This window comes from Cygnus atratus, chromosome 8 (assembly GCF_013377495.2).
Source record: "Cygnus atratus isolate AKBS03 ecotype Queensland, Australia chromosome 8, CAtr_DNAZoo_HiC_assembly, whole genome shotgun sequence".
Taxonomy (NCBI): Eukaryota; Metazoa; Chordata; class Aves; order Anseriformes; family Anatidae; genus Cygnus; species Cygnus atratus.
The window spans coordinates 6598206-6622905 of NC_066369.1; the positions used below are offsets into that span (position 1 = coordinate 6598206).

The following is a 24700-nucleotide window of genomic DNA, read 5'->3' on the forward strand; positions in this document are numbered from 1 at the left end:
GGGAGGGTTCCTTTTGTCTTGTGTGTGAATTTTCTTCCTCTGTCCCTAGGGGACAAAACTGAGAGGTCAGTTTTGGTGGTTACCCATCAGTCAGCTTGGAGTTTTGCTTGGTCTTCATCTGTTAGTTTGGCAGAGATTTTGAACTATCATAAAGTAAATAAAATGCATTTCAACTCACCACCTCTCTAGGAAGTGGAAGAAAAATTATTTGAGCACTTCAACACAACAAAATTGTAGTTAAATGGGCTTAGTCTCTAGTAGTTACTTTGTCCAACAATATGTTTTTGTGTGTTCCTGTCCAGGCTATGTATACTGCTGACACAACAGCTTATGATGACATGCTAATATACTAGTGGTCTAAAAGAGGGGTTTGGGGACAGCTGTAGGTCCAGCAAAGCTCTGATGCTTTGTGCACATGCACCAGACAATGGTACTGTCAGCTGGGAAGCCTAAAATTGCACAAGAAGTGTTTGGTTACTTCTAGCATATTTTTTTTTTCTCTCTCCCCCCAGATAGTTCCTAATTCTCTGCCTCTTCTGGAACAGTTTCAGCGTCCTGCCTCTAAACTGCAATGGTCCCCAGTGTTACGGGCAAGGCTCATCACAGTTAGTTTTCTTGCCATCATGCAACTGCTTACGTCAAGCTCCAGGAAACTGGTCTCTGCCTCCACAGCCCAAATATTCCCATCTTAAAGATGTGTTCAGTCTCCGTAGCCTAAATGCTGGCTGTTTGATACACAAGTCTCACTACAACCTTGCAGTTGCTTCAGAATTTCAATCTAGATTGCATATTTTGAGGTGCCTTGAAAGTTTTCTCTCCGTCTTCCAACTTGACCAAAAATCCTGAGATTTAGAGATGACAAGATCAAAGAGATTAGCTCAGCCTTCTATAAAGTTATTTAAATCTGATCGTTCAGCAAGCCTGTGACATGACTATGTCACCCTGATTATCTTCCTAGTCTTAAACAGATTTCACCAGGGGGATACTGTTTGACTTCAGGTAGACTAGCAAGCTTAATGAAAATTTATGTTTCTTTTCAAAAGATAACCTACTTAATTTCAAAGGAATTTCCAAATTCACCCATTTAACCCCCTATTGTTAAAGATAAATAAAAAATTAAATTCCTAGCTTTGTTCCTGCCAACCACAGAAAGAAGAAGGAAATGTTCACTTCCACCTTGTCTGTGACTTAAGAAATGTGTACGTGTTCCAGAAAGAGAACACAGTTCAAATCTTTTAATGGTTTAAGGCTGGATATTTTATGGTGTTGTTTTTTGTTGGTGGTGGTGGTCTTTTGAACAGGGACGAGAACTGAGACAGGAAATCACAGCAAATAATGGTTGTAGATGTATATGAACAGTTGCATTAACTACAAATTACAGTAATGTAGTTATTTTCATTTGCAGAACTAAAATGGCAGGCAAGTGGCCAGAGCTGTATTTTGCTCTTCCTCTGACACCACCAGGAAGAGTCTGAGTTGCATCAGAAGATCTAGCTCACAAGGCACGCTTTCAACTGTATAAAGGAAATCAAGCATAATATAAGCACTTCGGTGTTTTAACTGTGTTTGGAACTAATGGACTTCTTTTCATTTCCTGGTAAATGGCAGCCTACAAGAACTATATGGTATCACAGGATGTGGGTGTCTTAATTTTATCTCCTTTTTGCAGTGTGCTGGTCTCTATTTAGCAAACCAGCTCTCAGCTTGCATTTTAAGCAAGCGCCTTCCCGTTCCCGTGGCAAGGCTGCTTGTCAACCCACAAATGAGTAAACTTCCTCACTGAGGTAAGTAAGGTGAATAGCAGCAATATACAAAAATATTAACACTTCAGCCTACATCGTTAGAAAACACAGAATCCTACAAAACTAAACTACCAGAAAGTGCAATTGTCCTAATGACTCATCTTTCATTTTTAGCTACAAAGCAATACGTAAGCAGTCTCTCCAATGACAAGCCTCATGGTACATCACAGTACGAGACAGTCATCATCTAACAAATAGGATGGTTTGTGCTTTAACTTCTATGAGCATAACACTCTACTCAGAAAATCCCAAGACTGTCCTGGACTAGGGCTATTTGAGTTGCCCAGTACAAACACCTGATGTACTTTTTTCTCTCATAGCTTTGCTATTGCTTCTGCAAGTTGGTACATCAGATAACACACCTAGCCATGACAGACCACCTCCACGCCATCGCCAGCACACACTGCCAACAGGGATAAAGAGCTGCACCTCCTTACAGAAGGCCACTGAAGTAATAAGTAGGCCTGTAAAAACTAGATATAGGGAAATCACTTAAGAAAACGCATACAACCCACTAGCAAATATTAAAATGTATTTGATATGTGATTCTTTTCAACTATATACCACCCCTAAAAGTGACACTGAAATATTCACCTCAATCTACTTGCTTTTCCTAGCTGGCTACGAATGCAGTTAATCATTGCCAAGAGATGGTTCTTCCAGTCAAAGGCTTACAGACAGGTTTTAGGATTGCTGTACCATTTACAGTACACGCTATTGCCTGAAATACCTATTCAGATTTGTGGGTTTGTTCCCTCTCCAGAAACACCTTGTGAGACCTGATTTTGAGAAAATTCATTTCTGTCAAAAGTAAATATACCAGTTCAATAGTATTTCTAAAATGAACGTATTATATTTTCCTTCATCTAATCAGCTTCCAGTCAGCACAAACTATGACAGCACTGCTAAATAGCCTGTTATCCAGTATCCATCCCAGGTGTCTGGTAATACAATCACTTTTCCCCATTGTATTGTTCCTTAAACCTTTACAGGAAACTTTTATCAGTGGGACAGCTGTTTGAGAAAGAGATTGGCGTTTGAATATTACATTAATGCTTTTTACTATCACTATTTTCTTTCCACCTCTGACTGGAAATAACCTCAATGAAATGAAATTAGCTAATTTTTCATTATTCACTCTTTCCACAACTTCCTTTGCGTACGTGTGCTGGGACTGGCTGGGACGGAGTTACCTTTCCCCACAGCAGCCCATACGGTGCTGTGCTTTGCACTTGTGGCCAGAACAGCATTGATGTCACACCCATGTTCTGGCTGCTGCTGAGCAGTGCTGGCACAGCATCAAGGCTCCCTCTCCAATTCCACCCCCCAGCCCCCAGAGGCCAGTAGGCTGGGGGTGGGCAGGAGGTGAGGAGTGGACATGGTCAGGACAGCTGCCCTAAACTGACCAGAAGGATATCCCCTACTGTATGATGCCACACTTGAAAATATATCTGGGGGAGAAGGGGGGACACTCATTATCAGGGGGACACTCATTATCAAGGTGTTTCAGAGCAACTGTGATGCGCATTGAGGTCCTTGCTTCCCAAGAAGCTGCAGAACATCACTTGCTAATGGGAAGTAGAGACTTTTTTTTTCCTCCTTTTGCTACCGTACAGCCTTTGCTTTTTTTCCTTTCATTAAACTGCTCCTCATCTCAAACCAGGAGCTTTTCTTTTTTCATTGTATTTTCTCCCCCTGTCCTTCTGAGGAGAGGGAGAGAGAGAGCAACTTGGTGGTACTTAGCTGCCCAAAAGTTGTTAAACCACCACTGTACAACAAGCTGGACTAAAGATTTTTAATAGAATCAATCTGTGTTTTTTTTCTTTCTTTTTTTTTTTTTCTTCCGTGCCATACTACATTTCAAGTATTCTTTAACTAACTACTGAAGGTTCATCGATCTAAAGTGCAAAGAGCCACCCTCAAAAAGATGATTTCTGGAGTACACTGACTACCCCACCAAGCTCCACTCTAACAACTGATGTTAATGATAAGGCTGTTGTTTTTTTGGTTTTATTTTAAGTTCATATTCACAAGCCTCTTCAAGAACTTTTGGGTGAACACCACATCATTCGGCTCTGAAGCTAACTTTCTGAAGACAACATGCACAAGCTTTATATGGAGATCTTTCCTAAAAGAAAACCTAGCATCAATAAAAGGCAATAGTCTATCCCTATACCAACAAATCCAAAAACACTTCCAAGATTGCAGGTCCAGATGAAGCATACCAGAGAGCAAAGGGTCCATCTGCCATGCCATGGCTGCTACATGAGGAAGCCTAAATCTGCAGGAAGGAAGGGAGCAGTGCCATGTGCCTGGATGTCCCCCAACAGTCACAGGGCCAGGCTGCAATGAGAAGCTTTGAGCATTTTTTACCTGCAGAAGAGATCCACAGATGTTTACACCTAGGTATTTCACATCATATTTCCTATCTACCTTATCATTTTAAGGATTCTTTTTTAATTTAATAGTTTGAATTATTACTGAGTTTTTGGAAAAAAATCTGTAGCAATAAAAACGCTTTCTTTAATTTTAGAAAAGAAAACAACTGTTTCTCTCTGCTTAACAGATTTATAAATATTAGAAAACAGAAAAAAAAAAAAGTTGATTTCAATGAATTTGCCTGATAGGCAGATTGTAAGTGCCATTTAAAAGAAGGATATATTTATATAAAGAAATACAGAAAGTTCATTCTGATTAATTATTAGCCTGCTGACAGTACAGAGCTAATGCAACAGACCTGGATGTGTCCTTGTGAGCCAACAAAGCAGCAGGATATGGATTTTGCAGAATATGAACAACCCTTGTATCTCAAGAGAATCCTCAAAATTCCCCCAGATCTGCAGAATCTGTATGGTATGATGTTCAAATCTTTTTTATTTTATTTTTTTTTCCTGTACTGTGCAGAGAACTCCTGTCCTAGTTGAGAAATTCTAAGGAATCTTTTTTACTTCCTCTATTTTCCTCATAGCAAGGCTTCATATGCAAAGAAGGCATGAGCTTGGCTGGTGCTTACCAATTCAATCACATTAATAAATGTATCAAAAGCAATATCAAAAACATGCACTAGTAAGTCTGTAAACACTGGACATTTAAATCATATTAAATGTAATGCTTTTTAGGCAAAGAATCATCAAAGAACTGAAATTCTCAAAGTGTTTCAGTTTTTACAACAGCAGGTATATGAAAAGCACCTTATTAAAAAGACAATAAGCGGAGAGACCAAGCTAGGAACTATTTGCAGTCAAACCGATTTCTTCTTCAGCAACTGCATTGTGAAGCTTCTAAGTGGAATGTGCAGACAAGAAACCAACATCCAACACTTCAAATACTCAGCATCAGGTGCTGTCAATCATTCCCAGTATTCTTCATTATGAGTGAAATCTCCTGTCTCAGTATGAGAAGAAGTCACACAGATTTGGTTTTGAGTTTGTTTTTGAGCAAAAGCTTTGAAGCACTTTTTGTTCTGAAACATATCATTACAATGAATTTTGTGACAGATCATTTCCCTAACGATCACGTTTCCTGTAGTGAGACTTCTTATCTGTCTCTAAACTGCACCAACACTGCAACCACGTGCACACAGTAACAACTCCCACCTCCAGTGAAAATGCCATTATGTGCACACAGACTGACATGCGGACAGGACTCAAAGAGATGTGTCACTCCAACCTAAAACACAGATTAGGAGTCTGCTGCACCAGCATGGCTGAACTGTTTTGATTTTGCATTTGTTTTACAAAGATATTAGATAGTAACTTTAATAGAAATCCATATTGTTGAGACCTATCATTATAGTCCTGACCATGCTAATTCCTGTTGGCATTCACCTCCTGCAGTACCACAGTTATTCCAGAACATGAAATTAAGTGCAGCTGCTAACTGGACTGGTGCTGCAAAATGGCCAGCATTGTTTGCATTATTGTTATTTCCCTGCTCTTAATTTACTCATTTCTCTCTAACTTGCTTGTGCTCCAGAACACATAAAAGTTACCACTCTTTGATCTTACCCAACTGTCCAAGCAGCACGTTATTTTGTGCTTCAATTTAATGCCCCTGCCTGAAAGTAGGCAGAAATTTTCCATTGAAGCTGACAGCAATGTTCTCTCAGGAAGAGGGATTTACCCTCACATCATTCCCCACCAGCCCTTGGTGATTTTCAGGCTACATTCTTGTATCCATTTTTAATTTACAAATGCTCTTCTTGTGTCCTCATTTCCCCTCCTCTTTTTTGCTTTTTCTTACTCTGCAAAAGTTACAGAGTATTTCTTTTTGTCCAGCAAATTCCCAGGTGACATTGTGGACGTCAGCTCTCTGGAGCTGCTTCCATTTAACCTGGGAATAATTACTTTGCTTAACTAACGTGTTTTGAGCTCTATGTAACAGCAAGATATTTAAGAAGGTTCACTGAAGTCCATTTCTGAAGCAGAAATATTTTATATCAACTCCACAAGGTGACAATTTGTGAGGATGAACAGGTGTCCCAAGGCTCTTTCTTTTGCATTTCCTCTAATAATTACTGTTTAGCACAACTTAGTACAATAAACTTGCAGTCTGCTTTCTGCAAATACATATAATACCTTCTGACACAAGCATTTCACAAGCTAATAATGTAAAGAAAAATTTTCCGTGATTCATGATTGTCTTAAAGAAATTACTTCAATTTCTTTGTCTCACCTATGAGATTAAAATGACAATCAATGACATTGTTTCACTCAAAACCACTTGTATACATAGGAAACACTTGAGGCTGAGGTACATTCCTAAACACAGAAATCTGTTCCGAACCCTTCAGCATTTAGGAAGAGTTACTGTGTTTCTACTTACTTATGTGTAAAGCTACACACTATAAAGAACTATCAGCCCATTAAAAGTTTGGGAATACTGAGTGACTGCTGTATGAATATATATAAGGGATCAAACCTTGTGCATTTAGCCTGACACTGAAGTATTTTACCTTCACTCTAAAGAACCCCACTGAAATTGTCTCTTAAATTTAAGGTAGTGAATAACCCTTTGCTTTCTCAAAGGCACAGAACTTAAATAAGTAAAATTGCCAAAGTCTTAGTAATATTTATCTTAAAGACAAGCTATTTTTTCCTCAGTTAGCCTCTCATACACATCGTTTGAATGCTTCTCCAGGTAAGAATTTGCAGAAGGGAAACTGTAATCATTACAACAATTATTAATATGAAAGAAATGCCTTCCTGACTGGAAAAAGGATGCATTTTTCTTAACTAGATATTGCTTCTTCCCCTTTGCGTTCATTCTGCACATATGCTTACTCCATAGAGAAGAGAGACATTCTCAGCAACTTCTTCGAGCAAGAATTCCTCCCCCTCCCCTGTAAGGATTGTCTTTAAGTGGAAGAATGATAGTATTCTGCCTACACTTCCTGGAAACTAAGCATAGGTCTGTGTGTCTGCGTTTATCAAAATATCCATCAAAGGTCAGGTAATTTTCCATACTCATAGAGAGACAAAGATGCTACCTATCTTGATGAATCAGTTCAAGAGCGTTAGTGTTTGTCCCTCAAAATGAAGCTGATTTAATCACTGAGAAAACGAAGGACATTATTTCCATAACTTTAACTGTGCTCAGAATTACAATCTTTTCAAATTCTTCCACTGTGGGCCCAGATCTTCCCTAGCTCTGAAGTCGGTGACAGGAGACAAGTGACCAAGCAGCAAATCAGTCAGTAAGTGGGTAACTAGTCGGAAAAGCTAAGAGCTGGATTTCGGAAAGTATGAAGTCACTAGGGAGCAACAGGTTCCAAGTGCTGCCTTGGAGAAAGAAAAATAAATAAATAAATAAAAATGCTTTCTTTGTCCTACCACTAAAATGTTGGAGCTTAGTCATTAGATTTTTATTTTCTTCATACTAACATGTAAAATAGTGTTTGTGGCCTCAATACTTATTTACTCCCTGCATATGAAAGAATTCCACTTATTTCTTAGGGGAAAAAAAAAAAAAAAAAACACCTCTAGTGTTTGTTTTGACATCAGGATTGCAATTATTAGTACAAGGTATCAATATGTCAGCACATTCATAGTAAGACATTTCAAAGGCTTATAGTTCCAAAACAGATAAGGGAATTAGGAGCCTAAGTGATCCTCAGGAATTGCAGTATATCCATCAGGAAAGCTTCTGTCAGCTTCAACAATAACAATACAAAGAAACTTGACAGAAATCAGTTTATGCTGCAAGTATGTTAACCTGATCCAGAGAGGCCAAAATATTTTTTAATACTTAATTCTTATTTTGGCATTACAGCAGTAACACAAAATTTGCTAGATGTCTTAACTTTGAAAGAATTGAAACAGTCAAAAAGAAAAAAAAACACTTAGTTTTTCTTTTTTATCCTCAAACCTCTCTTACACCTGAGCAAAGATAACAACTATTTCTACACAATATTTTGCACCTGTATTCTCTAACATCTTTCAACTTTGCAAGTGTTGGTACTGATTAAATATATAAAAACAAAGGCTAAAACACAAAACATACTAGAGACTGATTTGATTTTAAACTGTGGTGGTTTTTCTGAAGCATCTTCCTGCTACTTCCATGTCAGTTCTATGCCCCGCTGAATGGGAATATACTTTACTATGTTTCAGTCCTTTTTGCAGGAAGCAGGAATACCTCAAAATATTTCATATCATTTGTCAAGTATGTAACAACAACAAATGCCATTTCCATTTTGATAAACAATAATAGAAAACAATACAAAAATGATGAAAACATTAACAATACACAAGTCAGTTTCATTGGTCATAAATACAATAGAGATAATCACGCTCCACAGAAATAAGTAGGAAAAGACAGCCGCCAGCATGTTGTGCTGGGTCAAGAGGTGCAGGATTGACATTACAGTACTGCAAAGAACTGGATGTGTTACCAGACCTCGCTAGATGTCTTAGCAAAAAAAAAAAAAAAAACAACCACCAAACGATCGTTGAAGAGTAGCTATGAAAAAATCTCGATTTGCTTGTTTTACAACACTACCAGAAGGATTTCAACACAGAAATACACTCTAGAAAGTTTCAGATAGATGTGACTTTCACAGGCATAACAACTATTTTATATGACAGTTCTACGCACACAGGCTGTTTCAGAAGACATTGTTTGGGAAGCAATGGTAATTATTCAAGAATTGGCAAATGTCCATTGGTATTGTCTTAGCCTTAGCTTGTAAAGCCTTGGTTCTTTCCCTTTCCTAAAACCTATAGACATCGCTGAGATCTTTTAGTCTGTGACCACAGATTGCTCTTTTTGTCCAGCACTGCCTAGAAACACCGCAGAGCGTGCAATGAAGATACCTTCTGCCTGCAGAGCTAATGCTATGCATGAGCCATGGGAACACAAAAAGAAAAGAGGTCTCATAGCTAAGTAGTAAAATTTTGCTTTAGGTAAGAGGATTATATACCAGCTCGCCACAGAATTCTTATATGATACTACAAAACCTACTTATGCTAAATTTTCCATGCAGCAGCCGTTAATAACTGTTCTGCATTTAACAGATTATTATTTTCATTACACCAACCTACTTTACAGAAATGGTGAGCCTTCAAAACAGCAAATTAACAGAAAGGATGCTTTAAAGGAATATAGTACTTGCTAGGTCTCAGATTGAGCTTTCTCTTTGGATCATTTTATCATCCTGAACATCGAAATCCATTTTTGTACAGCACTGAGACACAGATGACGAACACCATTGAAAATCTCAAGAGGAAACTAATATTTCTAGCTGCAGAAAAGGTTTTGAATAGTGAGTCAATAAATATGGCCTGAACTATGAATTGAACAACACAGACAAATATGTTGTCTGAATATATTTTCATTCTCTACACAGAGAAGGGAATCCTGTAGAGGGAAAATTGTGTGACTGTAAAAACTGCCATAAGACATACAGAGAAGGCTGAGTCCTGAAAACTGTGAGTGCTTGGCTTTACAACTTTAACGTCACTCTGTATGCGTGAATTTTTATTTTTAAAAACATCCTCCACCCACCAAAAACAAAACAGAACACACGCTCAAAAAAAAAAAAAACACGCTATGAGAGGGCACAGTAGTACTCCTCCCAGGCTTTATCAGCAAGGTTGAGACTTGTATATATCTCCTTGCTCAGGTCTGCCTCTGGAGTTAGGGGAGTACTGATAGCATTAGTATGTTTTCATCTTCTATGCAGGACAGTGCTAGAAGACTTTCATCAATGAGGTATTTGCTGACAGCAAAAGAGTGGTGAAACTCAGACTTTCGCTGAGTACAACATAGAGACAAACAATTTTTCTTACTTCCTTACTTCTAGTCCTGTATATCTTTTCTGGCCTGTCTTTGCTCAAGTCATGTTTTCTATCAAAACAGAGCTATCTTGTTTTCTCATCTAGTTAGACCCAATTCCTTAGGCTTCTGATTCCTACCACAGACCCATCTTTTCCCATACCCTGTCTAGGCTTGGCTATCAGTTTTTCAGGTCTTTCCCCTGCTCCTTCCAGCTGCTCTGTTCCCTGCTGCAATCTCAGTCTCAGCATCCAACCTCTTCTCTTAAACCAGTTTCATCACTTAGCTTCATATCTCATTAGAACTGTTTTCTGAACATTATATGCTTATAACTACAGGAAAAAAAAACTCTAAAAAGAAGATAATTACATCCACTAACACCATGAAGATCTGATATCAACCATAACATAGAAGATTTATCACTTTGTCAATCACTGCAGAGCTTTTCAAAGGCTGCCATTATGATTTTAAGTGATTTTTAAACAGGATGCAGGGCTGTGTACCTGTTTCCTGCTACCTATGTTGCACATTGTCACAAGGATAACCTGACATTACAGATAGAGCTCAGATTTTACAGAAAGACAGTATTATTAAACATATATTACATCAGTTTCATTTGGAAGTCTACTGACAGCCATATCTTATGATCAGCTATTTTAATAGCAACCCCAGCCATTCCAAGCCCTCAGCATTTCACCACAAAATCTTTTTACTCAAACTTGCAGCGATCTAGAACCTGAAAGTCTAGAACCCTGAGGAATTCGAACTCACAACCAATTTCACACACACAAACCACCTCTGTGGAGCTCAATAAGTATTTCAAAACTATTCTATACCGCACTACGGATCCAGGCCAAACTTGAATTAATTAGAGGCAATTCCAGAGCTCATGTCTACAAAGTTCACGACGTGATATCCAAGAAATACAATGCCATTCTCTGCACCCCTGAAAGCAACCTCTGTATTTCTTCTTCCTTAGTTTTTTTCAAGAGAAAAAAATTGTCATTTTTTTTTTCTAATCTAAATAAGTTTAAGGGCAATGACAACTCAGAATACATGTAACTATTGTTGTTACTGTTTATGAGCACTCAGATATAAGAATGCTGACCATAATGTAAAAAATTTTGAAACTGAACAGAACATGAAATGTGGTCCCTCTTTTTCACATGCAGATGCTATTCACATTAGATACTATATCTACAGAGGATGAGCTGTTACAAGAATTGAGTATCAGAGGGGTGAAATTATACGCTCTCCCAAACAAAAGTGTGAATGTGTGTTTGTAACACATCATCCACACATTCTGTTGTTTATTTTCCGTATTTCACTCACTGGTTAGAGAACACAATTTGTTAATGAAAGGATTAAACAGTTGGAGAAAATAATCATTACAAACAAATATAGTGCCTTCATATGTGAACCGAGTTTATTATTTCTATCTAGCAAGAAAAGAGCTTTAGAGCAGCAGAAGTTTTTACCTTTGGCTATTTTATCATTAAGAATAATCTGCCATAAAAAAGCTGCATCAGTCGTTGTCATGTAAAGAAGCTGTAAGAGCAAAGTGTGAGAATTACAATACATGGATCTGTGCAGGAGAGTTTTTTTTGGATCCAGGGAATAATTTATTCAGTTATGTGTTCCTCTGTATAAGGTGTTGTATGTTCCTTTCTCAGAAAAAGAAATAACATGGGATTGGGCAAGGTGTTTGGTTGGGCACATGTGCTACTATTGCTTTTTCCCCTCATCTGTCTTTCCTCTGTACCATTCCTTTTTAAGAAACGTCCATGCTGTCCAGAATCAGATCAAACTCTTTGTGGACAAGGCCGTCTTTCATCCTCTGTTAGTACAGCACCTGGCCCAAGAGGAATGCTTGATCATGCCTGAGGTCATTAGCCCTACTATACACACAGGTCAGACTGTCTCACACACACACACGAGCAGCTCCCTCCTGACTTTTCAAGTGTTCAGTATTCACAGCTGCAGCAAAACTCTCAGAAAAGACTAACTTGCAGCTGCACTCTCAAATTTTTCACGTTATCTCAGTGACCAACATGTAGAGGTCTTCTGAAAATCTGAAGATTTTCTACTATGAAAAAACTGCTCTCAAGTGTTTTGGAACTGACAGTGAAAACCAGGGGTGTCTCCTCCAGGCAGTTTTCTCAGGGAAGCAAACAGGAAAGCAGCACTTAAAGTTTAAGGACTTCAGGTAGGTATAAAATATATATATTTTTTTTTTTTCTTATTTTAATATAAAGCCAAAGAAAATTCAAAAAAACACAGTATAAACCACAAAGATAAAATAAACCCTGTAACACTTTTAAAAGTTTCAAAGGCTTGCCTTTGCAGACTTTCCACTGACGTCACCACTGAGGCAAAACTTAGGTAAGCAGCAGTTCTGTTGCGAAGAGAAACCAAGAGCATCAACTGCAGAGAGAGCAGCTGAAAATGGCGTATCTGACATGCGCGCTACTTTTAAAATGTCCTCATTGCTCAGTGGAGAGTGTTTTTTAGAAGCTGTGGTTTGCAGGCAATCTTTCCCTTGCCATTTAAGGCACACTCCTGCAATGATAATACACTTGTTGACATCTCGAGCAGAACTACTCACACATAAACAGCTCTCTTCCCAACATTAAAACACAAACTAAACACAGTTACTCACAGATCTCACGTTCATCTGCTTGAACTGCATCGCTCATATTCAGCACAATTCCACTGCAAAGCTTCTGAACTCAGAGCTATTTTGTCATTCTGCTCTCTAAGTATGTATCAGCTCAAGTGGACCCTAGGTTAAGCACTTATTAATTCCTAATGTTTTCTCAGAGTGAAAATGAGTGCATTGTGTGGCTCTTAGAAACGTTTTTCTATGTCCTTTGATTAGCAGACTAGAGCTGCAAAACCAGAAATGCTACTGTTGCACTATGCCACTGAGTCGCACTAATGTGTAATTCTTACTGCTATTTCACATCTTTCCCCAAACCTCAACCACATTTCATACTCCAGACTAGAACACCAGACTGCAGGTGTGGAGGATGTAGAAAAGTCTTTCAGTTCTGTTGAGCCAGCACAGTTGAGCACAGAAGCATTAATGAAACTGCAAACAAGGCCAAACCGTTTTGTGTACATAATGGGCAGACTCAAGTATCGTAAACTTGATCTCTCTGCTCGCATACACAGATACATTGTGCAGGCATACAAATTCACACACATGGGAAATATTATTGGGATGGGGGAGCTTGTATATTGCTTACAAGAGACCTAGGGCTATATTCTATCACCGCCATCAAGAACCAAGTAAGAAATTTGCATACCATTTAAAAAATAAATGTTTTATTATCATTTGAATGCTTCCAAGAGTGATGAATAGAGAAATCCTCCAGATACTCTAACCAAAACTCATTAAAACAAAAGATTTATCTAATGCATGCATGTGATTCTGTATGTGTTTTAAGATATTTGAGTTGTATCTCAGAAGATAAATTGAATTGCAGCAATATCGGCCATCTTTCCTTCTGTTTTGCGAGCATATGATTTTAAATGGATTCAGCTTGGCCAGCACTTCTCTAGGAGAGTTGACTTACATTTATAAATGTTACTACTACAACTTCTAAAACACCTAAGTTGCTAGAAAGACTCAGTATAGTATTTACCCCTAAGTGGGGAGGATGCTTTGTAAGGTGAAGCCTTTTGCAGCTATGGTCCATTTGGCACATGTTGATCTCACCTCATCTGCAGACAATGGAAGAAAAGCTGGCAGCTCTGTTTCTGTCTCTCAAGGGCTCACTGACTTCAGTTCTTTCACCCAGCAGTGGTTAAAATGGAGACTGCATTGGACATGATCGTATTTTAGAGAATTTCAGATTTGCTGACATTAACCACAGTATGGGTTGCTCTTATTTAGCACAAAAGTATCAACTCCCTGTTAACAACACCTGTGCTTTAGAATGGAGAACAGATCAGAACTTTATGCACAAGTCATTTGTTTCATGCTTTTCATTTTCTCTGCTCAGATACACTATTCAAAATATTCTAATGCACTCTAAAGTTTATTCAGATTAATTTGGGGTAACTTACAGGCTGCAAGGGACAAGCATCCCTCCGAATATTTAAGGAATTATGACTTTGTATGTTGTAATATGATAACCATTAGTACCCTCAACTTTATAGATGATGTAACAGATCTGGAAAAATGAAGACAACACTTCACACCATGAGTTTCTGAGACAGCCTTGACTACAAATGATTTCTGTCTCTTACATCTTATTCTAAAAGCTTGAATGTGTTCTGCCATTTATCTTACTCTTTTCTCCACCTACATACATTTTAACTCACATACACCCAGAAACAGTTCAGGAGATAACACATTAAATATTCCACTCATAGCCTCAGCAATGTATATGATTAGCTGGAAAGGCTTTACTAGCCATATGCTTTTGTACCATCCCAGCTGAGATTCTGTATTGTATTACATTTCCCTGAGTATAAAATCTGTCAGGTTGTATATGAAGTATAAGCTTCATCTAACAAAAAGCTATTTGCTTATGTGCTGTACAGAAAGCATCTTTGTATGGCTTCATTTTTCTATTAGACACAGCTAGTTTTATTTTTATTTTTATTTTTTTTCTGTCAGGAAAAAAAATATATTTGCAAAGGCAATTAAAAATATTGCTCCATGGTGTCCACATTTTTGCAACAACAAAAATTATTCATGCACAAAAAAATATACCTCTAGAGCTCTGTGCAGGGCAGTGGGATTATGAATGAAGAACAGACAGGTTGTAACAGAAGTCTTTGAAAGTAGAGAATTGAAAACTAAGCAAGCAGGCTACCTGAGGAGGCACTGACACAGAGGGTATAAGTGGAAGATCTTATTGTGGAAGTACCGCAAAGCAGCAGCATAAAAGAACAGAAAAGGATTGGATTTTGTTAGCTATCTGCAGCACTATGGATAATATACGCTGGCACGGCTCACAGCTAGGTTCTAAAATCTTGGCACTGAGGGCCCCAAACTGCTTTATTTGAAACAGAAGGAAGCCTAGAAATAGATAAAAGGCTGTAAATGTTACCGAAACCGCATTGAACATGACCTGTTTACAAGTGTATGGATAGCCTGGAAATGTATCAGGACACACAGTGCAGCAGTCTGAGAACAGTAAAGTTGCAGGGGAAAAAAAATTTAAAAAAAGGAAAAAAAAAAAAAAGCTTTCACTACTGTTTAGATTACTTTAATCTCAATATTTACAGGGGGAAGTCAGTTTTGCCACTTTGGAGACTTTTTACCAGTGATTGCACAGAAGGAATTCAGAGCATAATCTTTACCTTGAAGAGAGTAGACAATTACCTCCCAGAATGTTTTTTGATGTTCTGTACTTCATAAGTTTGCGTAAAAGAAATAACTGTTTGATTTCTAGTTATATACAATTAAAGATGAATAAACGCAAACAACAGACAACTCCACACAACGCGGAAAGCAGTAGAGCTCAGGGACAACCACTACTTCCCAGGCAGGGCTGGCAGTCCCAACCTCAGCAGCCAGCTCAAGGACACTTCAGTTCTGAGAAGCCCATGGGCATCCTGTCCAACCCTAGCTAATCCGTTAACGTTCCCATAATACACACCGGTTCTTGCTATGGTTTGAAAGGCATTCACATGCTAGCAAGCCTTGCCCAGCACATGACACCTTCCTGCATTGCCTCTTTGCACAGCTGTCTTGGGTGTCATTGCTGCAGCCACCCCAGTGCACTGCGGTCTTCACCCCCAGGGCCAGCAGCATGGGAGGAACAGCCACCGCAACTAGGGGGAGTGACAGCAGCAAGACTCGGGGTATGTGTGTTCTGCAAAATGCAGGGTAATACGGAGACACTTGAGCTAATGCTAAACAAGGTAGTTAAATGAGTATGAAGAAAAGTCACACCAACACAGCAGACAACTCAGTGTTGGTTAATTTGCTCTGCCTGCCTGGTTGGTCAGATATATGCCTGTTAGTAGTAACTCTTCAAAGTAGACCAAGAATATAAACAGAGGACAGAATATTTTCACGGCCTGCTGTTCTCCTTTGCTTGCTTCCAGAATGGTACAGAGCATGCCACAATGCATCTGCACAGAAAAAGAGAACAGGATAATTTTTATGCGCCATATAGAACACATTCACAGTTTCAGTGTGGAGGTTGCCTACTTGTTCAACGCATGCACACACTCTCAGGGAGGCAGACAGCTTTGCAGATAGGCGACTGAAGTCAGACAAATATAACTTGATTCCTAATACAAGAAGTATTTTGAAAAGTCACTTCATCCTGTTTCCTTCCCTTGATTCTTCTGCCTCGTTATATACATGATTTTTCTAACCCATTCACTATTGATATGTTATTCAGAATCAAAACATATAAACTTATGTTCACCAAAGAAAAACTAAAACTAGAAGAAATGGTTCCAATACACCCTGCCACTGACAGCAGGATTTTCTCTAGAACGAGTCTCTGCATGGCAGCTTTGTGGCTTTAGGTTTACAGTGGTAAAACATTCTCTGTATGTCAATACACTGATGTGAGTGAATACAAAATGACTAGCAAACATCATTTCCATACTATGTAAGAAAGACCCATTAGCTTTGAACCGATATCTCTTGCCCTAAATGCAGTTATCAATCAATATCCCACAACAACGCAGCCATCAGCTTATTCTGTTTGTGTAGGACCAGGTGAACAAGTGAGGAAAAATTACACATTTGGTCAAAGTCTGTAGCTAATTCTTGCTCAGAAACCATGTAGCCATGCTGGTGTGGTACTGTGCTCAGATTAACATGAGCATCCTGCTTAGGTACTCCACCATAATCAAACTGAATGGTTTCCAGTTTAGAGCTGGCTTGCATCTCAGACAGCCCAGGAAGTGAGCAGGACTGCCTGCAGCCCCATGCAGACATCAACTCTTGATCTTGAAGTAAGTATTTGAAGTATGCAAGATGTGAAAACCAGGTAATTTGTTTCAAGTTATTAACAGATCCCTGTCCACAGGACTCTGAGATATGTATTTCAGAAAGCCTCAAGTTCACCACTGAAATAAAGAATACGATACAGTCCTAAAGGAAACGTGCAGTGGGGTGCCTGTAAGAGGAAAACCTCAGAGCGGGTGTTCTGGAGACACCAGACTTCACTTGCTTTTACCCTAATGCCTATCCTCCTGCCTGCGCAATTCCCCTTATCCTTTACTGTACACAGAAAATGAGCCAATATTACGAAGTTCTGCCACTTAAAAATTAGATCTGCCAGACACTTTCCAAAGGAATAGACCTCTTCACAGAAAGTCAGAACCATAGCATGATCTATACAGAAGCTGATGACTGTGCAAAGAAAACATAGCACTTCTAGGTGGAAACCTCCACAGCTGTTGGGAACAGAGACTCCATGGCCTCAGATTTCTGCATGCCTGCTGAAGCTCAATACTTTTTACTTGGAGAATAAAAAAGTCAGACCGAAAACTACCAAGCAATTTTTTAACTTCCTGAAATAAAGGAAGTGGCACGGCAGTAGGGGAAGCTTTTTGAAAGCTGTCAAATTGCTAATACTTTTGTGGGGGAGAAACCTAAATAAAGAAGCTAATGGGAAAAAAAGTGCTAGTCCTGCAAGCATTTATTTTGCTTTCTTTATTATTATTATTATTTAAGGGGAGTAAAGGATTTTTTTTATTGTTGTTTTGATTGTTTTGTTCTGCTGTTGTTGCAAAGACAACATTGTTGTTGCATTGCATCAGTTATGTTAGCATTACTTTTTTGAAAAGCAAGTCAGCCTAGATATTTGAAAGTATTATATTATCAATTTCACACTGAAGATTTTAAAGAAGTATGCAGCTGTCTACTAAAGATTTTCAGAAAGCTAGCTATTCCAAGCAGGTGAGGATGAAAGACTAATAAATAGTGCACAAAGCACTGATGAGCTTAGTGGGATACTTCAGCAATGCAAATGCTTACAATGCTCTCGGAGTAAAATACTAATACGAAAACAAGTCCCGAAGCACACCCAACTCTTACTAATAAGTGCCTGAAAATTGTTCTTGCCATAAAACCAAAGCCTACGCCAACATTTCCTAACATTTATCCTCCAATAACAAATTCCTTCAGAGAAGACTGCACAGTAGTCCCTAGCCACCAGGCAGAGTAATCTGTGCAGCAAAGATGAGATATAATCGTTCTGTCACTCTGATGGAAGAATCAACCTCTCTGAGACACCTGCTCCTACCCTTCCCACTCTGACCATTATTTATATAAAGGGGTCCTACATCAAAATTCAATGAAAAGAGGAAGTTACGTAGATGGGTCATAAATGTAAAGTGTAATATCAGACAGAAGGAGAGGAGCTCTGTGTTCTCACAAGTGCATGTGCCAAACTACACGGTGAAAACAAGGTCTATGAGGTTGAGTACTTGACACTGTGGCATCAGACTGTTAATTGCTTTAAGTGTCCTAATGAAGAATTAAAACATCGTTTCTTTGATGCTCTTCGATTAGTTTAAAAAAAAAAATAACACACAGAGAGGAACTCGCTCAAGCTAGACTGCTGTGTGCAGACCAAGAAAATAATTACTATTTGAAATAAAATACTGCTAACCCTCTTTAAATCTTCCAGCCCTCTCTGTTAGCTAACACATCAACTGACTGTGGAGGTAGCTGTGAGAGAGCAGACACTAACCTGCCCTTCCTGAAGAAAAGGGACCAGTGGGAAGTCTTAGAAAAAGACTTATAAAATAGAAAGTAGGACAGCAGATTCAAAAAAAGAAAAAGAAAAAGAAAAAGAAAAAGAAAAAGAAAAAGAAAAAGAAAAAGAAAAAGAAAAAGAAAAAGAAAAAGAAAAAGAAAAAGAAAAAGAAAAAGAAAAAGAAAAAGAAAAAAAAGAAAAAAAGAAAAAAAGAAAAAAAGAAAAAAAGAAAAAAAAGGAAAAAAAAGAAAAAGAAAAAGACTTTATGCTTTTCCTTTACTGTACGGCATTCACTTTTCTTATAATGTAATCTACTAACCAGATTTATTCAGCACTGGTTCTCTTCAGGTACTTTGAAGGATAAAAGAAAAATAATGCTTGGACTTTAAAGGTTCTTCTTTGCTAGTTATCAACTAAAGGCAGATAATTTTCCTGCTCGCATCACTATAAACCTGGAGTTTCTACAGTGACATGATGATAAAAAACATACATACGTATGTGAGAAGAGGTTTCAGTGCTGCATATAATCTACTACCATTTCAGAATACATGTTATTAGCCGCTTTTAAGGCAAACATTACTTAACGGAAAAAAAAACCCTTTGTGTCTGCTATAATCCCTAATTACATTAACAAACTAAACTGATGGCAGGTACATGAATATAAAATGCTATACATTCTTTTTACAAAAATGTCTTCTTAAACATAGGTCCATAAAGTTATTACCTTTATATAGAGTACTACCTCAAAATTCATTGCTTTTCTTGCTACTTACAGTATCTGTGACAAATTCAGCTGCAGTAGGCTAATATCTATATCTACAATTCTGAAAGTTTTTTAAGAAGCAGTTTTTATAAACTAATTAATTATAAAAGTAATTTCCCAGATATAGAAAGTAACTTACAATGTTGAGATTTTTTTCTTCACCCCACTGCAGTACAAATCAAAATTTGAGGAACTATAAGTAGATTCTAAGATTAGGGAGCAGCTTAAATGGATGGGAATTTTTTTTTTGAAGGTTTTAAACACAGAAGACAAAGTACTGCATTGTGAGATGAAAACAAACATAAAGGTTATATTGAACACGTTCACCTAAGAGATCTGAATGTATTCGTTTTTAAATGCAACTACAAATCTTTTTTAAGCTGTTCTTAAAAAAATCACGAATGAAATGACCACACTGAAGACATTTTAGCCGTGTACGTTATGCATCAATCTTCTTGATCCAGGTTCTGACACCATTGCAAATAATTGCATTCTAGTTGCTGAATAAAGATCTTATTTCTCCACTTTACAAAGTTTTGAATCTGTTTTAGTTCTACAGAGGACATTATGGGATCAAAATTAGAGAATGAAATATCAGTTGCTACCTACCTTTGACAAAAGCATCCTGATCCTGACACAGGAGGACAACACCAAATGCCAGGAGTTTAAGCCACAAAAACATGGTTATTTCTGGAAATCAGGCGTATCCTTATGAAGCAGCATGTGTCTCTCACTGGAAAGCAAAATAAGAGTTATCTGTCTGCAAAATAATTTCTCAGCAAAACTTGAACCAAAAAGGAGAATAACCAGGCACATACATTACACTGCCTGCTTATCTGTGAAGGAGTCGCTTCCTCTGTTACCCCCAAACTAACCACTCACAAACTTGCTATGCAGTTTAGTGATGTCAGAGACAACTACTTCTTCAAAAAAAATTCTTTCAGTTTCCAGGAAGTCAGCAGGGTTTTTCTTAAGTTGCTGCAGTAATGCTCAGCTTCCTTAATTCAAATGAAACAGGTTGTTTTCAGCCATTTCTACTGAGGGACTAACAAGACTTAACTTTTCAAAGGACTGGACCCAACAACAGTCATTCTTTTTCTTCGTATTCACTTTTCTACTGTATACATTTCATTGAGACCTCTCATTTGTGGACTCTTGAGATTTCTGTTGAGAGAAAGAGAAACCCAAACAATCGGTGAACAAAACCCTTGCTCTGGCAACAGGTCTTCATAAAAAGATATATTTCTGAATCTTTCTGCAAGAATGCAATTCTAGGCATGACAGTAATATCTAACAAATGGATAGAGGTCAGCTAATTCTGCTTTCTGAGATGGTCAGTTCTTAATTTGGTATTCTCCGTGCAATTCTCTACCATGACAGTGCCAGAGGATTGTGGTCCCCTTCCTGGAGTAGATGCAAGGTAGACCAAAGGCCACTATAAAAAACCCCACTATATTCACTGAGCTAAGATTCGATAACTGGATAACAAATGCCCATTACATGGTAGCTTACAAAGGGAATAAATGTTGGAATTGCTTTTTTTTATTAGAGGCTTCAAAGTTTTTAAAAGATCCACCAGAATGCTGTCATGAAATTAAAAAGGAAGGGTATATATTTAGAATCACAGAATCATTAAGGTTGGAAAAGACCTCCAAGATCATCTGGTCCCACAAATTTTTGTGTTTATTGTTCATGTCATTGTGTTTATTGCTCATGTCATAAATACTTCAGAGACTTCCTAAAGCATCATACTTGAAAATGTTGCACATATTCACATAATAATTTAGATAATATAAGTGAATCAAACTCCTCATAAGATTAAATCCAACTTCTACACACCCAACATTGAGTCCTATAACACAGGTCAAAATCTTAGCTTCCATTAAACAGTACAATAATGATATTGTAAATGTGTTCAGAACGAAACTCACATAAGTCTGACACTCCAGAGACACCAGTTTTGATATATAACTCCATCATCCTAGAGTTGTAAGTTGAACTTGGAATATAGCCATATACTGTCTGCATCACTGACATCTTAGTCCCTGTTATTCTGGATGAAACCATACTACTGAAGAGTCCCAGCTGATGAATATAGTGCATTGCAGCCAATGGAGAATTTTGTGCAAAGGCTCTCAACAAGAACCAGGCTCCATTTCTACCTGACATTCCCCAGCAGTTGTACACAACCTCTGCTTGACTTCTCCAGCTGTCTCCTCAAGAAAAATTCCTTCACAGTGGACCTTTCCTGGCTGTGAGATATTTAAAAAGCCTTCACATCATTTAAAAATTGCAACATATCGCATTATTACTTAATGATAACATCACACACTCTCTAGCCATCATACCATTATTGCATATTATTATTACTCTCACTTAATAGCTGAGGAACTATAAACCATCATCAGCGGTTAAAATTACTGATTAAGGTTACAAATGAAACTCATACATGATTCACTGATTCAAACCATATGCCGAGTCTTAGTGAAGTGCAAAGAAAAATCTCTTTCCCAGAGCAGACCCTTCATTCAGCAAATCTATTTCAGTGGGCATTGTTTCGCAAGGAGTTTAACGATTGCCCTGTATCTGAGGGAGAACAAACACCCTTCACAAAAAATACCTAGTGCCTTTGATTTTAGGTCAGTCTCAGATGTTTTAATATTCCATCTGCTTGCAATGCATTTAAAATACAAATCTCAGTAGTCTGCCTATTTGACATTTGTCTGTTTGGACATCTGAAGGAGAAATAAAGGATATCATGGTACTAAAACACTGCGTTTCAAAGACTCTAATTAACAAGCTGATACTTTACTGATGCTCGCCATGTCCATTTTACTCACCAAGTCCTTAAAACAGCTGTGTACCTGGTCTACGAAGGAGGAAGGAAGTGTGTGACAAGGAGCAAACTCTCTCAAGTTTTCTCCCCTCATAATGAGCCTTTGAAAGCAGTAATTATCAAATACATACACAAAGCTAGAAGTTACACAAAAGAAAGTTTGCATCTAAGCAGAAATATAGAACCAGTCTGCAACCTTCTGTAGGTTAATATATTATGGCTACACAAATATATTGTATTCCATCTCTTATTTCATGGCTCAGACAGAACGAATCACAAATATGTTTAAGGCTACTAGAACCTACGAAATCTTCTCTTACACAGACTGCAGGCTTCTTCCCAAAGATAAATCCAGATTTTGGGGGGTGGTAGAGGATTTATTTACTCGCAGATTAAGCAATGGTCTTCTAAAATAAACCCCTTCTCAGGACACTGCCTTAACTTTTAATCAGCCAAATGATTATGTCAGTATATAACTATAGGGGTACACTTCCCCTGAGCCAAAAAGGATCAAAGCCAGAACCATCAATTTTACTATTAAGGATTTCTAAAATGACATTTAAAATAGCACAGAAGCATAAGTCTCCTTCTTCTGTAAGTTATGAAGTGGTAAAAACAAACAAAAAGCCTGTAAGAAGTTCTACAAGGAGGGGCTGAGGATAATTGAGTTGCCCAGTCTGGAGAAAAGGAGGCTGAGAGGCAACACTGCTCTCTGCCACCTTCTGAGGTGAGGAAGCAGAGAGGGAGGTTGCAGCCTCTGCTCCCTGGGAACAGATAATAGGACACACAGGAATGGCACAAAGCAGCACTAGGGGAGGTTCAAACTGGACATCAGGAAAAATGTCTTCACCGTGAGGGGGGTCAGACACTGGAACAGGCTTCCTAGCCAGGTGGTTGATGCCCCAGACCTGCCCAGAGGCTTTTGGATAATGCCCTCAATGACGTGCTTTAACTTTTGGCTAGTCCTGAAGTGCTCGGGCAGTTGGACTGGATGAAGGTCCCTTCTAACTGAACTATTCTAGTCCAAGTAAATCTTTCATTGTCTGATTTACCTATCTCACTATACAGTACAGGTGTTAAATTAGCATAAATGTCTGTACAGTTATACACCAGTTCAAAGGGCAATTGTGTCACAACTGAAAAAAAATCTAAAAAAATAAAATAGAGTGAAGTGCTAATAATTTTCCCTTCAGATTATACCCAAAACCCTTGGAAAAGATCACAAATGCATTGCAAAAAGGTACACTGAAGTCATTCATATTTTCTTACAGTTTTAAATAAAGTTTTGTGCTATAAATCACAGGTGGTGACAAAGGAATAGACAAATATGAACCTCCTACAGCTCACAGCAGTAATTACTAATCTACATCTACAGACATCAAGATATTGTTTTTCACTCTGGCCTCCTGTTTTATGTCAAAAATTAGTAAAGAATCAAGTCTTTGACATACAGAGGAAATAAGGAGAATTCAAAGTAGAAAGAAATAAAACATTATGTCCTTGCTGCAAATGCCTCCTGCACAACTTCTCATAAAGCATCAGCAAAAAACACTGATCCTAGATGGTGCAAAAAAAAAAGACTGATCCTAGATGGTGCAAAAGCCCTGACCAGGTCCCAGACAATCTCAGAGGTTGCTGAAAGAGACCAAGCTCTCTCATAGCCTCCCCAGTTGTTGACAACATCCTTTCTACTAAGAGGTGTTTCTAAAGGTCTGGTTTTTAAGCTGTGCTGTGGCAAGCACAAAAGCATCAGATTAGAGTGCACCAGGCATGGTGTGATCCTCGACACTGCTACACAAGGCATTTCACATTTTTGACTTCTGAAGGCATCATCAAATAGCAGTTGTCCTGCTAGGCCACGTCTTATCACACTGTGCAGGCAAAAGCAAGGAAGGGAAAATTCATCTGGCTGTGCCTGATGGCATGGTTAAGCAGATTTCCTTTTCCTGTGCATTTCACCCACTTTCAAACAAAACCGAATGGAAAGTTTGGGCTGTACCTGCTTATGCAGAAGTCACAAGGAATGAAGTCAGGGAGGAAGGCAGTGAATTAGACTGGAGTGGGCAACATGCAAAAAGAGACCACGGTTTTCTAATACATATAAGACAGGACAAGCATGAGCAATAATGGGGGAGTAAAAGGTACCCATGTAGGCCACATAAACTGCTCCGCAGCTTCCTGCTTTACAATAGCTTTACTAGGAGGTGGTTCAGGGCATGTGTGGCATCTTGCTCTTGTCAGTACAGAATTCTGCTTTATTTCCTCCCTCCTAAATAACATGAGGGAGGGCAAGGGAGAGAGAGAAAGAGAAAGAGAAAGATTGAGTATGCATCATGTCACA

General features: G+C 38.3%; 1 protein-coding gene across 1 annotated transcript in view; it reads right to left on the reverse strand.

The window, feature by feature from the left end:
- PTPRC (protein tyrosine phosphatase receptor type C) overlaps nucleotides 1–20246 on the reverse strand; it is a 61571-nt gene extending 41325 nt beyond the window's left edge. The window contains exon 1 of the mRNA XM_050712242.1: nucleotides 20133–20246. Coding sequence (XP_050568199.1) covers nucleotides 20133–20205 — 73 coding nt within the window. The 5' untranslated portion in view covers nucleotides 20206–20246. The remainder of the gene's footprint in view (nucleotides 1–20132) is intronic.
- Between the last annotated feature and the right edge of the window lie 4454 nt (nucleotides 20247–24700).